At 51.3% G+C, this 17,032-nt stretch overlaps 1 protein-coding gene across 1 annotated transcript in view; it reads right to left on the reverse strand.

Moving 5' to 3' along the window:
- ELL (elongation factor for RNA polymerase II) overlaps positions 1–14,810 on the reverse strand; it is a 64,059-nt gene extending 49,249 nt beyond the window's left edge. Inside the window, exon 1 of the mRNA XM_090290002.1 lies at positions 14,586–14,810. Within this exon, the coding sequence (XP_090146128.1) occupies positions 14,586–14,810 (225 nt within the window). The remainder of the gene's footprint in view (positions 1–14,585) is intronic.
- Positions 14,811–17,032: the final 2,222 nt, after the last annotated feature.

Raw genomic sequence — 17,032 nt, forward strand, 5'->3', positions numbered from 1 at the left:
ACGTGACAGGAGTGAGTCAGGAGGGGACAGAGGACGCCCCACGTGAGGGCACAGGCACCTGAGGAGGGAGAGGGGCAGGCCTGTGCTGACTGTGACCCTCGCCCAAGTGGAGGCACCAGAAAGTGGGCAGACAGCACTGCATTTCAGGCCCTAGGTGACAGGAGCTCGGCCACTGTGCAGACAGGCCGGGCAATGGAGGGCTGAGGAGGATGGGAGGCTCTCTGGATGGATCTGCCTGCATGGCTGACTAATGCAACGCTGTTCTTTTCTTTAAATGTACGCTTGTGACTCTCTGGTTAACAAAATCTGAAGGCACATCCTGTGTGAAAATGATGACATTAGGCTCACTCTTCTGAATTTTCCCTAATTTTTCCACAAACCTCAGGACTCCTCCTGGACTGCTGTATAAAACTGCTATGTTCATATGTTTTTCTATCAATGTTGACCTGTGACAGGGCAGAAGGAAAAGCAGCTACAGCCTCCAGAACTCTCAGGGCTGGGAACCAGTTTTCAGAGCAGCAATGCTCATCCCTGCAGAATGGGCCAGCCTGTACAACTCAGCTTCTGGGCCTCCTGACCCTACCTGTGAGGCCTGAAGTCAACCCGGGGCCACCCACAGGGTTAACCAATGTATGAACAAGTAACAACGAAAAACACGAGGTTCAACTTTATGTTTTTTTCTTTTTTTCTTTCTTTTTTTTTGTTGTCATTTTTACAAGACCCACTTTAAAGATATGGAACCATCCAGGCTGCATCGTAACTAAGTCCTGGTGGTGTCCACATGAATGAGCTGTGTCCACACCCCCCACCTCTAGTACATCCTGATTGCTATCAGAGAGAAATGCTACTTGTGTGGGAAACTGCCAGCTCTGGAAAGCCCTCCACACCACCACCAAGTCCCTCCACCAGTTGATAAGCCCTGAGGGCCCACACAGACCCTGCAGCCTTGAGCTTTCCAGAAGCCAGCTGCTCTGGGGTCTGTGATGCCTATACCCAGGAGCCCCTCCACCATGGCTTCAACAGAGGAACAAACTCCTGCCTTTCAGAGCTGCCTCAGGCCTTGACTATGTTCCTAGATAGCTGAGGCTGTGCATGGTAGGCAGGCACAGAGTCTACAACAGAACAATGATCCCCACATGGCAGAGGGGGAAACTGAGGCACAGAGGATGGCGCCACTGTTTAGCCAGTTCCCTTGCCCTCACTACCCCAACTTGGCAACCATTCAGCCCATGTGCAGCAAACACCAGTGAGGGTCTGGAATCAATAAGGCCCACCCCCGACCCTGGCCCTCAGCTGTTGGAGGAATAGCACCTCAGACACCTGGAACCTCAGTGCCTACGCCCACTGTGTGCCACATGAACGCAGGACAGTAGGCAGCCTTCCCGGGTCTTCGGGTTGGTTCAGAACCAGCCCCAGCTTGGCCACATGGAGACCTGGACCCTACACCCTCTAGTGACCTGCTCACAGCCCCCCCAAGCTCACTAGCCCTTTGAGCCCTTAACAGCAGAGGGAGGCCCACACCTGCAGCACATGGTGTGCTTACTCCTGAATGCTGAGCCCCAGGAACAGCACTGGGAAGCCCAAGAAGACGGCATGAAGGGAGGTAGGTGCCACATCCATTCAGACTGGCTACTCACCAAGGCTGAGCTGTGCCCACACACTTGGCAATTACTGTCACTTGAAAGCATTTGGGCCTCAGTGAGTTTACAGGTGAGAGACCAACCCAGAAAGAGGAGAGGCAATGGGAGGAACCATAAGAGGATGCCTGAATGAAGTATATCAGACCAAAGCTCTGGGGCACAGACCCTAGTGAGTCACCCCCCAACCTGGGGGAGAAAGGAGTCCAAAGCCTCATGCCTTTCCAGGAGTATCAGCCCAACTTCTGTTGCCCGCCTGTGAGCCTCATCCTGCACACCCAGGCACTGACAGATCCCTTCACTGGCCCCACTCTCACCTAGGCTCACCCAATGGGGTCATCAACTTCGTCCACTCAGAGACAAGGGAGGACCTTCCCCAAAAAGACGCTAGATGCTAGATGTCAGGGCTAAGAGCAGGAAAGGCCACATATCAATCCTACACTCTAGGCTTGAAGTTGCTTCAAAATACTTCTCGCCCCTACCAGTGTGGCTCAGCTGGTTCGACATCATCCTGCAAACCAAAGAGCTGGTTCAATTCCCGGTCAGGGTACATGCCTGGGTTGCACGTTCAGTCCCTGGTTGGGGCACATACAGAAGGCAACCAATTGATGTTCCTCTCTCACATCGATGTTTGTCTCCCTCTCTTTCTCCCCACCTTCCTCTCTAAAAATAAAAAATAAAATAAAAAAATAAAAATTCAAAATACTTGTTAACACGGTTCCACTTGCTGTCACAGATCACTGGGTCACTGGCTCTACCCTGAAGTCCTTCAACCGGTGAGACCCTGTGCACAGGTAAGGGAGCCAGCAAGACCTATTCCCCACCCTATAGCACGGTGGAGACGAGTTGGACACAGGTGACAGGTGCTAACTGTCCTCATCCCACTTGCCAGATCCACTGTGAACAGAGCACATTTCTCTAGAACAAGCAGACATCTATGAGCATCCAACACCAAAAATAGTACAACCAGGGGAGGAAGGAACACACTATTCTAGCTGAGTCCTGCTTCTGCCTCAGATGTCTCCCCACAATCCCCTGCCCTGAGACCTCCCTATGCCCCATCGCCCTGCCCAGCCTATAGCAGTTCAACAGTCCCACCAATTCTGGAAATGGAGAAACAACATCAAAAGATTAAAAAGAGCAAAATCATACCATTTCTGCAGACAGAACCTAGAAATCACAGCCCCTTCACAAGGAGGCCTGCCTGAGAAGCCCTTCTCCATTACTTTCACGCCACTGGTATCTAACTCAGAATCTATCTACAGATGGCACTCGTCCTAAGCTAAGAAAGTTCCAGAAACTTCAACAAAGCCCCCTAGCCAATGGAGAGCTCACTCCTGGGCAGCAGGAGATGCCTGCTGCATAGCCTCCATATAAGAGACCCATCTGAGGCCACTATCATCTGATTGTTCTTCATGCATGTTCAAAGACACTGTGAGAATGACCAACCCCTTCCTTACCAGGCACAATTCCCTCTCAGAAGATGACCACAACCCTGCTATACATCCACAGAGAAGAGGCTAGGGGCCAGGAGACATCAGCCAGAGCTTGACTGGAATCAGAGGCAGATGCCTGCCCGCCAGCTCCAGCAGAGACTCACATGCTGGCCTTGTGTTTCCAGAGTTCACCAGCAAGTCACAAATAAAAAGGGAGACCTACAGGCTTGACACTGTGCTGGGAAAAGCTTTGGGGAAACCCAGGGGCTGAAACAAGGTGGGAAGCATTCACATCTCCATGAAATTGGGAGGGAGACAGCCAGTCTGACAGTGGGCACACTTGGGTTGAGACTCAATTAAATCTATACTGACCACATGACCTGGGCCAGCCACCATCCTCAAGGCATCCCATCAATGAAATGAAGAGACTAGACCAAAAAACCCTCCAATGTCTCATTTCTATAAAGGGCCAGAAAGTCAGTATCCTAGGCTTTGAAAGCTGGTCAGTTGCAAAGATTTGCTGCCCTTATAGCACAAAAGCAGCTATAGGTGACGCCACTGTGTCCCAATAAAACTCTATTTACAAATGCAGGCAGTGAGCCAGATTTGCCCCTCTGGCCATGGCTTACCTACTCATTTTAGATTCTAAGGTTAGCACTGAAAAAAGAATGCTCCATACAGTCCACCTTGTCAGCATCCTGATCCAATTCTGTTCACTTAACACTACAATGAACTTGCTGGAAGCCTTGGTTTCAGGGGCCGACAGCTATGGCAGCAACACTGAGCACAGCAGACTCAGATTCCTTGGCAGCAAAAAGAGGCCCATGAGCTCTACCACTAATCCCACACGGAAACAGAGCACCTAGGAGGTGGACAAGGCATGGGATCCCTGTCAGGACCTGGAGAGAAACACTTCAGAGACCAAAGGCAAGAAGTTCCCATTAAGGGGGAAGTCACACTGAGCTCACCAGCTCTTCATCCCTGCAAGCCAGGCTATCCTGACTGATGCAGTAGGCATTCTCCATGTTTTAATGCTACACCGGGACCCTTAAAGCACTCTTCCAGATGTGGGTAGAACCACAAGGTCCAAAACAGGATGCTGAATTTCCCCAAAAAGTCACTGTTTAAAGAAAGGAAAAAGGAGCTTCCCAACCCACTTACTCTCAAGACACTGGAAGAAGGTGAGGCCACTCAGAGCCCTAAAGAGCAGCATGAGGGGGTGGCCACCCTTAGATCAGCTGTGTAAGACCTGTGCAGGAGAAAGATGGGGCAGCAGGACAGGGTCAGAAGCATACCCTCTCTGCTGGAGAAGTCAACTGGGCTGCATCTGCCCACAGAGCTGGAGAAAACAGTCAGAACAATGGTACAGCCCTTGCCTGCTCAGTGCTCCACAAAGGGCAGCTCTCGACCCTCAGGGCCTCTAGGCCACTTCCCACCTGGAAGGAAGCCCATTTTTCACACCAGTCAAGGGAAGGGCCCATCAGCCTCAGATGCCTGCAGGGCAGAGCCCAGTCCTCCCCATCACCCTCTGGGCCTCTGGGTATTTTTTCTTTTCTTTTCTTTTTTTTTGCGGGGGTTGGGGGGGGGGGTATGACACACACAGAAGTCCTGACCTTGGGAGGGTCCAAGTGGTGGTGATGGTTGGGGAGAACAAACCACCTGGGGCAAAGCCCAAGTCCACTTCCCCAGACCTCAGACTCCACTTCATGCTCTCTCCCACAGGCTCTCTAGGCCACCTGGGGTACTTACTAATCCCCTCATCTTAGGGACCAGAGTCTTGACAAGGGCTGGGCTCCTATACCTCACAGCCATCTCCACTCATCCAGACTGGGGCCAAGTAGGCTGTCCCTGCCCTTCCTGTCATCTGCATCCAGGTGAGCTGTTCAAATTCTTCCCTAAGGCAGGACCTGAAGCCACCTCAAGTGTGGGAGCCACCATGCCTCCACTCTGCTGGGGTCAGTTTTCTGTCACCTGTAACCAGGGGAATCCTGAGCCCACTGAGTCCAGCAGGTGTTGGAGGCCCTGCAGACCTTAACTCTCCTTAACAGTCACACTCATCTTAGGGTATTTTAAAGGGTCCAAGACCACCTCACATCAATCAGAATGGCTACTACTAGAAAAACAGAAAAGAACTAGTGTTGGCAAGGATGTGGAGTAGCTGAAATCCTCATGCATTGCTGGTAAGAATGTAAAATGGTGCAGCCACTATTGAAAACAGTATGAGGTTCCTCAAAAAGTTAAACATAGCCCTGGCTGGTGTGGCTTAGTTGGTTGGGCCTCATCCCACAAACTGAAAGGTCGTCAGTTCAATTCCCAGTCAGGGCACACACCTAGGTTGCAGGTTCAGTCCCCAGTTGGGGCATGTATGGAAGGTAACCAATTGATCTTTCTCCCTCACATCAATGTTTCTCTCCTCTTTTTCCTTCCCTTCCCCTCTCTCTTTAAAAAAAAACAAAGTTAAACATAGAATGATCACATGATCCAGTAACCCCACTTCAGGTTATATACCCAACAGAATTGAAAGCAGTGTCTCAAAGAGATGTTTGTACATCTATGTTCACAGCAGGATTAATGTACAGCAGCCAAAAGGTGGAAGTAACCCTAGTGTCCATTGACAAATGAATGTATAAACAAATTATGGTCCATCCATATGATGGATGGACCACACAAAAAAGAAGGAAATTCTGACACCTGCTACAACATGGATAAACCTTGAGGACATTTTGTTGAGTGAAATAAGCCAGTCAAAAAAGGACAAATACCATATGATTCCACTTATATGAGGTCCCTATTGTAATCAGATTTACAGAGACAGAAGTAGAAGGTAGATGCCAGGGGCTGGGGAAGGGGAATCAGAGTTAGTGTTTAATAGAGACAGAGTTTCAGTTTGGAAGATGAAAAGTTCTGGAGATGGATGGTATCATGGCTGCACAACAACATGAATATACTTAATGCCACTGAACTGTGCACTTAAAAATAGTTAAGATAATAAATTTTGTTTTATGTATTGTATTTTACCACAATTTTTTTTTTTAATGCTCTGAGAGATCCTAGGAAGATTCATGCTGACTGGTCTTAGCCCTCCCAAAGCCTCCCTAATCTTCATCAGTCACGGAATGGAGCCCCAGTGGAGTGAAACTGGGGTGGGGTTGAGCCTAGGAAGGACTAGAGCCATCTACACTGCACAGAGCAGAGCAGCCACTGCCACTCAGTCAGACTTCCTTGCATGATGGAATTAACCTCAACTTCCTGCCCCACCACTGGGCCTCCCTCCAGTGCCACTCTCTCAGATCTCACATAGACATCCCCAATTTTGGCCTCTTCTGGCCTTCCCTGCTTCCTAAAAGCACCTCCTGCCCATTGCCTGCTGAGTTTCTCTCTTCTGGTGTCATGGCCTTTGTCAGCCTCCCCTACAGGGACATGGGGACTGCAGAGTGAGGTCTGTCCAATAACCAGGACACGGGGGCCATGTGTTCAGGGAAGGGGAGAGGTGGGCCAGGACTCCTCAGGCCCCTCATGCCCTTGTCCTCCCACTCCTTACCAGAAAAAGGCAGAGGGGCATAGGGAGAAGTGGGGTCAGACACTGCTTCTCAGTCCTTAAACACCTTTGCCTGGGCCCTGCTCACCCAGGTTGGATGATGGAAGAGACAGAACCCCTACCTCAAATCCCTGAGGGAGAGCCATCTGGAATGGAGGAGGTTTGTTTGGCCCCTTAAGGCTGCCCTGTGACTCCCCAACACCCATAGGCTGGAGCATAAACTGAAGGCAGAGACAGAGCCACTTTACCCCAGGCTCCAGACCTGACTCTTCACATTCCCTCAGCATCAGCCACCAGCCCAGTGGACTCAGCAGTCACCCCAGACCTGGCAGGACGTGTCTCCAGAAAGTTGGCCAGCACTTCCAGCCCCTGTCTGCTGCCCATTCCATCACTGCTGCCCCTAAGACTGCTGGAGGGATGGAAAAGGGGAATGCACTGGAGGGCCCAGCTCTCTTCAATACAGTATGGTGGGATTCCCAGCAGAAAAGTTGCTGAAGAAATTGGGAAAAGGTATTTATTTATTTAAAAAAGAAATCCTTATCAGTATAGGCAGACAAGCAGATACCTTAAATTCTAAAGGACTGCACTTCCTCATTTGCAGGACACACACTAGAGCAACAGCAGTCAGCATCCACAAACCTCATTCATTTGACCTGGGAGACCCCTGAAATCGCCGGCACTGCTTCAACTCATGGTAACTGAGCCTTGGGGAGAGAGCCAGTCGCCCAGTCCCCAGGCTGTCAGCGGAAGTGGGCTGAAGCCAGGCCATCAGATCCCAGTGTGTGGCATCCTTCAGCGAGATGCCTCCTTGCTTAGGTCATCCACCCTGAGTATCTAAGCTAGACACAGCAGCAAGGAGAAAAGCAAGGAGCTGATGCCCTCCCCCACCTTGGATAGGAACAGGGGCAGCTGGGAGGGCACACCCTTGGGCAAGGCGCTCCTGTACCAAGCCTCAGTCTCTCCTCCTACAGAACTAAGGAAATACCAATAATGGCTTATGGAAGTTTAACTTCAGCCCTTCATCACCTGTGGCTCATTAATTTCTCAAAGGTATTGTCCCAGATGGGCTGAACCCTACTAGGACTGCTCATTGTGGAGCCCACCCAAGAGGCTGACTCAGGGTGATGTTGACCCACAGGCACAGTCACAGGGTGCAACACCTCCATCCAGGCCTGGCCTTGGCTCCTCCAGCATCCAGAGAACCCACTGCCCAGAAATTAGTCAAGACTAGCACAATAAGGGAAGGCTGGCATCCAACTGCTCCGAACAAAGAACACAATCCAAGAACCGGAATAAGAAAGGCTGCTGCTGGCTCCCAAAGCCACCACAGCCATTCAAAACCATCTTCAAACTACACTGTCAGGATGCTGGCAAGAACCTATGATATCCATGCCCTGGTACAAGGTGGTAACCAACCCAGAAAGATATGGCTCTGAGCAGTGGTGCCCACCTGCCACAGACCCAAAGTAATTCTCCTGCCCCACTTGCCTTCCCTCCAGCCAAGGGGGACTCCAGAACCCTATCAGACCTAACTCTCAAAAACCCAGCTCAGGCATGACCCTGAAGCCCACTGTGTGAAGGCACTTGCATCACAGCCAGAATCAAGAGAGGTTAACAATGTCCCCCAACCCAACCAGACTCACATCTGTCCCCTTGCCTGACCCTCAACACCACCCCAAGCACAGGCCTTTCTGCCTTCAGGCCTGCCCTACCTGACCATCCACCCACAAAGGCCAGACTGCATCTCTCCCAGGCCTCAATTGCAACACCTGCAGCCTCGCACTCCACTCAGGATGCACAGGGACACAGAAGTGCCCCTCACTGCACATCAGTGCCTCTGCACAGCAATAAGGACAGTGGACATGGCTCCGTGCACCAAGGAAGTCAGGATCAGTGCAGTGCTGGAGGAATAACAACCTGTTAGGGTTCATACTGCAGAGATTCAGCAACTAAAGAATAAAGTTTACTACCACTGTGATTAAAAAAAAAAAAAAGGGCTTATACAGTGTCAGGAAAGAAGTGAGATCTAAGATTACATAAGAACACCACTGTGATAACTAAGTACCTGAATGCAAGACAGAGCAAGGTGCCACGGGACCAACAGCAGCCATGGGAATAGGGTATTTTAGGTATTTTGCCAATTTTCTATACTGAGCTTTACTGCTTTTATAGTAAAAAAGAAATAAAATTTCCACACTTGTCACCTTTAAATAGGGGTTTGGTGAACCCATGAACTTTACAAACATGTGAGACTCCTGTCCTTTCCAGAGGAGCTGTGGCAAGTCACAAACACGTCTTCTGACCAGGTTACGCAGTCATAGCCTAGAAGGGACCCGGCCTAAGAATATAATTAGTATCAGACTCCATGCAGCCACTTGGTGTAGAGACAGGAGGGCTCCCCTCTAGATGATTAATGTGGACACCAGCTTTAAGGGGCTAGTCAAGGAACTAGTATAAAAATCACCCATGGACATGGACAACAGGGTGGGGATAGACTGTGGGAGATGGGGAGGTGGGCAGGGCCAGGGAAAGCTATGGGGTAAAAATGGGACAACTGTAATAGAACAACAACAACAAACAGAAGTAAAGTGACAGGCCCTGGCTGGGCAGGTCAGTGGTTAGTGTCATTCTGATGCGCCAAGGCTGCAGGTTCTATCTTCAGTCAGGGCACATACAAGCAGCAGTCAATGAATGCATAAATAAGGGAAAAAATAATCAATTTCTCTCTCTCTCTCTCAAAATCAATAAATAAAAGTTTTTTTAAAAAAGTAAAGGGACAAAACCACCACAAAACACGGCTATCTGTATCCCTTTGTGCTCTGGGGTGACAGCAGAGCAGCCACATATTGCTGGAGATGAGACCTCAGACAACTTTGGCTGTGCAGCTCAGACCAAACAGCAAGTCATAAAGGCAGAGAGCAAGTAGCAAAGCCCTAAAAACGAAGAATGGGGAGGCCAAACCCCAAAGGCACAGCAGATTGCCAGTTGGACTCTGTCAGGCCAAGGGGCAGGACTCCTGCCACAGAGAAGCGGATTCCCAAAACAGGGTATGCTCTAGCCCAGAGCCACAAAGAACAGAAAAAAGAAGTGGCCTTGTTTTTCAAGGATTCACCAGCGATGTCACAATCCCAGTGAGATGTCAAAACTGCCTCAAGGGTGGTGAACTCTGGCCTCGCAGAGGAGTCAACGGAAGGTGGGTTTTAGAGAGCAGCTTGCTGTTTACACACAGTCACCTTGGAGATCGGCAGGCAGCCAAAGATCAAGTCAAGGGTCATGATGGTAGGCAGGCTCGGCCCCTCACGTAGCCTTGCAGCCTCCTATAGAAACCACCAGCATTCACCCCGTGCTGGAGGTGCTCACCCTCTCTAGAATCTATGAGACATGGACAAGTGCCCACCTTGAAACACACAAGCAAACTGAATCCCTATACGCCCAGGCACGCTTCTTGACACACGCTCCTGACTCCCATGGGTCAGCCTGCTCCTCTCTGCCCAGAGGGCTCACCATAGCCATTCAGAGGGAGTATTCGAGTCTACCTGTTCTCAGCCCAGCCAAGTTGGGAGATTGCTTCCAGTGACTTTATCTCCCTGAGTCTCCACCCATTTCCTCACCACTCTGCCACAGGGCTGACAGGGGACCAGAGGAAGTAAAGTGTGCAGCTCCAGCCAGTGCTGGGATACGGCCTCAATCCACAGTTGGTGGTTACTGTCATCTTTAGGCTTTCTTGCAGGAGGGGACACAGTACACACATAGCAACTTCAGGCATTTGCAGGGCCACTCATGTCACCAACACTCACAGGAGCATGTGAACACTGGCATTTTAACTATAACTCAAGACCACGATGTGCCTCCCTTTCATACCTGTGTCCCAGTGGCTCAAGCTCCCTCCCAACTTGAGAGGCAGCCTGGCCAGGGAGTCTAAGTGACCTCAGGCAGGTGACACTGCTTCCCAGAGCCTCAACTACCCCCAAAGCACAGTGGGAACAATAGCTGGCACTCCTGACAGTGTTGTCAAGAAGGAAGGGTAGTCCTGGCTGGTGTGGCTCAGTGGATTGAGCACTGGCCTTCGAACTAAAGGGTTCCCGGTTCGATTCCCTGTCAGGGCACATGCCTGGGGTGCAGGCCAGGTCCCCAGTTGGAAGTATGCAAGAGGCAACCGACTGATGTTTCTCTCGCACATGGATGTTTCTCTCCTTTTCTTTCTCCCTCCTTTCCCCTCTGAAAATAAATAAAATTATTTTTAAAAAATTTTTTAAAGGAAGGGTTTACAGGGGCCTGGCCCACAGCCAGCAGGGGAGTGCCACCTGGTCCTAAAGGTGGCCCATCTGTAAAGCAGACAAGGCTAGCAAGAAGCTGCCCTGCTTAGGGTCAAGTGGGGTGCCCTCCAGGAAGGGGAAATGAGCCTGCCTCCCAGGGCCTTGCTGTGTGAGGGAAACAGAAGCTAAATTAAGGCTCCTTCTCCCAACAGTGCCCAGGTTGACATCCACACAGCCACCCCCTGCACAGCATGCAAGCAGCACCCAGCACAACTCCAGAACAGTGGTGGAGTATTCACTGCGGGCCTCCTGTACCCCAACTCCACACACACCCTTCCTGAGGACACAGCCCTGCAGCCGCCCTCCACAGCTTACTGGGCCACTCTCCTGCCCCAACAACCTCTCCAGTTCACCATGTCTCAAGGCCTGTGCACCCAGCCTGCCTGGACCCCTTACCCAGGAGACTTCAGCTCTAGCATCTCCTAGAAGCACTCCTTTCAATACTTTCACATCATCCACCCCATGCCATCACGTTGCCCCATTTTATTTCCTTCCTGACAATGACCACTGACAAGTTCTTCATGTTGATTTCTGTGCTGTCCTGTTCATTACCTGTCTCTTGCCTCTACAATGTCAACTCATAACACTAGGAGCCTGCCTTGGTCACTTGTGAATTTTTAGTTCCTCAGCAGTGGCCCTACACAGACCAGGCGCTCAGTCAAATTCAGGTAGATGCAAGAGCCCATGCCCCCTGTCTCCAGGGCTCCGCTCTAACCTCCAGGCAGGAACTGGCTCTGCGTAGAAGCACCAAGTGCGCATGAGGAGTCAGGGCTGTGCTAAGGGCACACACATGCCAAAAGGATCCCTCACAGCCCTAAGAGGAGAAGCCAGGGCTCATAGAAGGCAAGGTGCTAGGACTCTCAGAGATGTGAGAAAAAGGATATGGACTGGCAAGGATCAGGCACTGGCTGAAGACCTCCCGTAGGTAGAGTCACCTAAATAGGCTCCAATCCCCAAGCTTCTTAGGCCCCTCCCTGGGCCCTCAATTTTTCCTTAACAACAACATGCCCCTCTCCACCCAGGAGAGGAAAAGATCACCCAGCAATGGGCCCACCCAATCCAATGATAAAATGCCCAGGTGGTCGAGGCAGGTGCCCTGGGGTGGGGTGGGGGGGTCACTTCCTCAGAGTGGTCGGGGATGCTCCTCTGAGCAGGCACATGAAGCTAACTTGGAAGAATGGGTTGTGTCCACTCTTCCTGTCTTCTCTCCTGGAAATAACCCACCACAGCAAAAAAGAAGGTCCACGGGAATGACTCCTTCAGGACTCTCTTGAATTTTTATATTCAAGGAGAAACAGCACAAAACCCAAGTCTGGGTGTCTGGCCGCTGTGTGTATTACCACATCTTCACCTTCCACCAAATTCCAGGCAGGCCACCAGGTCTGCACAAAGGCAGCTCAGACTTCAGATCCCTCTGAAGAGAGAAATCTTGGGGACTTCTACAGAAGCTGTCCCAACAGCTAGGGTTAGAGGAAGTTCCTCTCCAGTCCTCTGCCACTTCTGAATTTGTTCAAGTCTTTTTACAATTAAAAAGTAAAAATAAAAACCCTCTTCACAAGTTGCCATTGGCAAAGCATATAACCACAGCATGAAAGAATAGAAAACTCATACACTACTGACAAAGCTATGCATCTGAGCTTTTGTTGATAACCAAAACACTGTTCTGGTCATACAAACAAGTTCTTCTAGTTGCCATCCCTATGCCCAGCACCCAAAAGCATGAAAAGCACCAGAGCTGCCCTCATTTTAGCCCAGTCTACCACAATGCCCAATGGGTATGATTAAATACAAAAAATTGCCAAGTCACTTAAATTACCAGACAGCTTCTAAGGAAAAACACAAGTTTGGGTCCCCAAAATTTTAGCCCAGACAGCCAAGATGGCCAGGATGGCTTGAAGTTCTCTGAGAGAGCCCCTCCTAGCCACTGACTAACCTACACAGCTGGGCTCCACCTGGGACCAGCCTGAGTCTGCAGTTACCTTCACCCTAACACGAGGAAGACCTAGCTTAGTTAGGGGATGTAACAAACACCCTAAGTTAAAAATAGCAGTATGACAGCATGAAGTGGATGCACAGGCAGGCCTTCCAGAGGAATGAATCAAGTGAGGGCAACATGGCAGGGAAGGCGGGGCTCCTAACCCAAAGTGACTAGGTACCAAGTTCACCTTATTTACATGACTCATGAGCTCTCCCCCAGCTGCCTCTAGGAAAGTCTGCCTTCCTGCAAGACAAGTCAGACTCAGGAAGGTAATTCCTAAGGGAAGGGAGGCTCAAGCCAACCACTGTGCCCCTACCTTCTCCCTTTCCTCCCCTGTAGGACTGCCTCAGTCTCACCATGGGGAATCCTTCTGACAAGATGAGAACTCAGAAAAAAAAGATGAGGCCCCCCTTCTATGAAGGGGAAACTGAGACACCAGGACAGGAATGAAATTGACCAAAAAGGTGGGAAGAAGCATGGGAAGGGTGGGCACCCGGGAAGTGGTGGTAATGAAACAGGGGAAGAAATTCCCAGCTTAGCTAATAGTGCTGAACAAGTCCGGGGCAGGAAGCAAGCCACATTCCTTCCTAGTTAGTCTCTCTCCTCACCCGCCCCAAGGCCCCCTCACCCCTGGTATACACAAACACACACGCAAGCACAGAGGGAGCCCTCCTCAGCCACCTCTGACTATGAAGCCCCCACTTTCCAGGCAAGGCTGAAAAGAGCTCCCAAAACACTTCCCCTCAGGACCTGACCAGCAGGCACCTGCAACTTCTGTCCCAACAGAGACTGAGGAGGCCATGATACAAACAGAAATGGGAAAAAGCAGGTCTGACCACAACCCCAGATGTGCCCCAAAGTAAGGCCTGAAAGAAGGTACACAACAGCCTCTTCCCCATCCCCTGACCTGAACCAGGTGGCAGAAATGAAACGTCTTGAACTTCCCCAGATGGGCCCAAATAGGCCTCTGAGAAGTTTAAAGTAAGCGGCCAGGTGCGGGGGCCAGCGCTCCCTCCCAAGTGCCCACCACCTGGCTCCCAACCTGAGAAAAGAACCAAGTCAGCGACCCCCCACGTACACAGCTTCTTCCCCACAGAACACTCCACTCTCTGAAGGTGTCCAATGAAACAAGGTCACCGGGGGGCGGGCAGTGGGGTAGTTGCAGACAAGCTGTCAATTTCTATCCAAACTCTCCTTCCCAAGAACCACGAGTGAGCCCAATTCCAGGGGCCTCACTGGAAAGTCAAAGACGGCCCCCGCACACAAACCTAACAGGACCCCATAGGTACCCCGACAGCTGTGCCCCACTCACCAACCTTGCCAGGAACCCTGACGAAGAAGCCCCAACCCCACACCCCTCCCGGTCCAGGTAAACACATCAATTCCGGGTGGACAGGGAAAGGCCCGGGACGCCTCCAGGTGGCACACAAACGCCCCCCGGACCAGGCGCCAGAGTTCGGGCCCCTTCGCCAGCCCAAACCGCCCACCAGTGTCGCCTCCCGAGGCAGAGAAGAAACATGAATCTCCGCGCCCTGCCGGCCAAGGGACCACAAGCAGGACCCCGAACGCCGGACCTCGCGCCCCCAGGCCCGGACGCCGGGCGAGAGGCGCGCGAGAGGCGCGCGAGGCCGGCCTGCGCCCCGACGTCCTCGACGGCCGCACCGGGCCCGCACCGCTCACCTGGCTGGAACGATAGTTCTCGAAGGCCCTCAGGGCACTGTCGGTGAGCTTCACGTGAAACACGGACACCTTGCTACCGTCGCTCACCCGCCCGCACGACAGCCCGTAGCTCCGATTCTCTCTCAGCGCCGCCATCTTGCGACCATGGCTACCCGGCCCCCGTTCCCGACTCCAGGGCCGGCGCGCCAGTCCCGCCCCGCCCCACCGCCCGCTGACGTGCTGCATTATTCATGACGCGCTGCCCACGCCCTCTCTGGATTCCGCAAAGCCTACCTTCGACACGGTCCGGGCCGCCGCCGTGCTGTATTATTCATACCGGATGGCCACGCCTACCGCAGGCATACAAATTCCCAGGGCCACGCCCCTATCTGCATATTCATAAGCCTGAATGGCCCACCTCAGGGGGTCACTTCCGCTCCTGGACTCCGCCTCGGCACGCACACCAGTCCAGGTCCCCCCACTCATATATGTATTATTCATAACCTTGAGTCCACCAGGCCCGTCGAAGCCCCGCCCACCGGCCACTACCGTGATGTATTATTTATGAGGTCTCTCCAAGCCTTCGGTCTCTGGCTTCCTTTGAGAGACGCAAGAGGGCGTGGAGTGGGCAGGGACAAACGCAAAACACGTGGGGGGCGGGGTCAGAGGGCTGGCCGGGTGAGTGGATGTGGCTATGCAAACCGAGCGCGCGTTGGACGCTGGGTTGGGCTGGTGGGGTTTAGTGTGGGCGGATACGAGTCTCTCCAGCGCCCCCACCCAGTGCCGGGGCTTTTAGAGAATTAGGGACGTCGGTGAATTTTGCTCATGGTAAGAGTAGGCTTTTGCCCTGGCTGGTTTAGCTCAGTGGATTGAGCGTCGGCCTGCGAGCTAAGTGTCGCTGGTTCGATCTTCCAGTCAGGGTACATCAGAGAAGGAAAACTCTGACTCCAAAAAACCTCTGCTGCCTTGCGGCATACCTCTTCAGGGGAAAGGCTAAGGGAGTAAACCCCGACAGAAAATCCGGAGCCGGAGTCCCTAAGGCGGTTTGACGTTGTAGTCAACACCGGCAACTCCTGCGGCGCACCTGAACCCAAGCTGTATTGACTCCGTCTTTCCCTTGGATCCTTCAGCTGCGAAGAGAGGGGGGGTCTGCTGCATGGGCAACAGCAGACCCTCCATATTACCCTGCCCAGGCTCTGTAGCTTCAGCGTCATCACAAGATGTCGATTCAACACGGGAGGAGACAGATACTACCATGTCACTCCCGAGTCGGACTGCACAACCATTCTCGGCGGTGCAGATAGACTCTTAAGAAGCTACACCATCGTCTCTCGAGACGGACGGCTGGCGACGACGACGACGAAGAGTAGGCTTTTAATAGAATAAAATCCTGGCGCTCCCAATCCGAGAGCGCCCCTTTGTCTTTCCCCTCCCCGTCTTGTTCCTTCCTTGCCTCTTCTAAGCTCTAAGGACCCTTCTTTTGCCTCTGTAACTTGTTTCCTAAAACCCATTTCTTCTACCTCTTTGACTTTCTAAAACTTTCTCTTATATTTTGAAAAAAAACCCTATGCCCCCCAGGCCCTGAGGTGATTGTTGTCTAGCTCCCCCATTTTTAAGAAAACGTTTTACACATTACAAAATTAATTCATTTAAAGTGTAATATTCAGTGGCATTTAGTATATTCACAATGCTGTGCAGCCACTACCACTATCTAGTTCCAGAACAATTACCCCAAAAGGAAACTCCACATCCATTAAGTCACTCCCCACTGCTCCTGACCCCAGTCCCTGGCAACCATTAACCTACTTTCTTTGACTATAGATTTTCTAATTCTGGATATTTCCTACCCATGGAATCATACATGTGACCTTGTATCTGGCTTCTCTCAACATGTTTTCAAGTTTCATCCACGTTGTAGCCTGTGTCAATACTTCATTCCTTTTTATGGCCAAGTAATGTTCCACTCTGTGGATTGACAATTGTTTATCCATCATCTGTTGATGGACATTTGGGTTCTTTCTACTTTTTCCGTATTATGAATAGAGCTGCTGTGAACATTCACATATAAGTTTTTGTGTGGATGGAAATTTTCTCTTCTCTTGGGTCTGTACCTAGGAGTGAAATTGCTAAGCCATTTGGTAATGTGTTTAACCTTTCAAGGAACTGCCAGGCTGTTTTCCACAGAAACTGCATCATTTTATTAAGATCTCATTATACAGGTGGAGAAACTGAGGCTAAAGACAAGTGCTAGCTTGCCCAGGAAAAGCTCTTGCGGAGCTCCTGGGCCTCCAAACTTGCGGAAAGCTCTGGGGTTGTCTTCTTTCTCCCTTTAATTACAGATGGCAGTCATAGAATGAAGTTTTTCAGGTAAGAGAGGAAGGTGAAGTTCAGGGACTTTCTGTATGTCCCTGCCCAAGCGATCTTGTTAGTTCTGCCCACCACTGCCAAGCCAGCAGTACCATCCATAT

Source organism: Furipterus horrens, unplaced genomic scaffold (assembly GCF_987537825.1).
Source record: "Furipterus horrens unplaced genomic scaffold, mFurHor1.1.pri manual_scaffold_10, whole genome shotgun sequence".
In the NCBI taxonomy this organism is placed as follows: Eukaryota; Metazoa; Chordata; class Mammalia; order Chiroptera; family Furipteridae; genus Furipterus; species Furipterus horrens.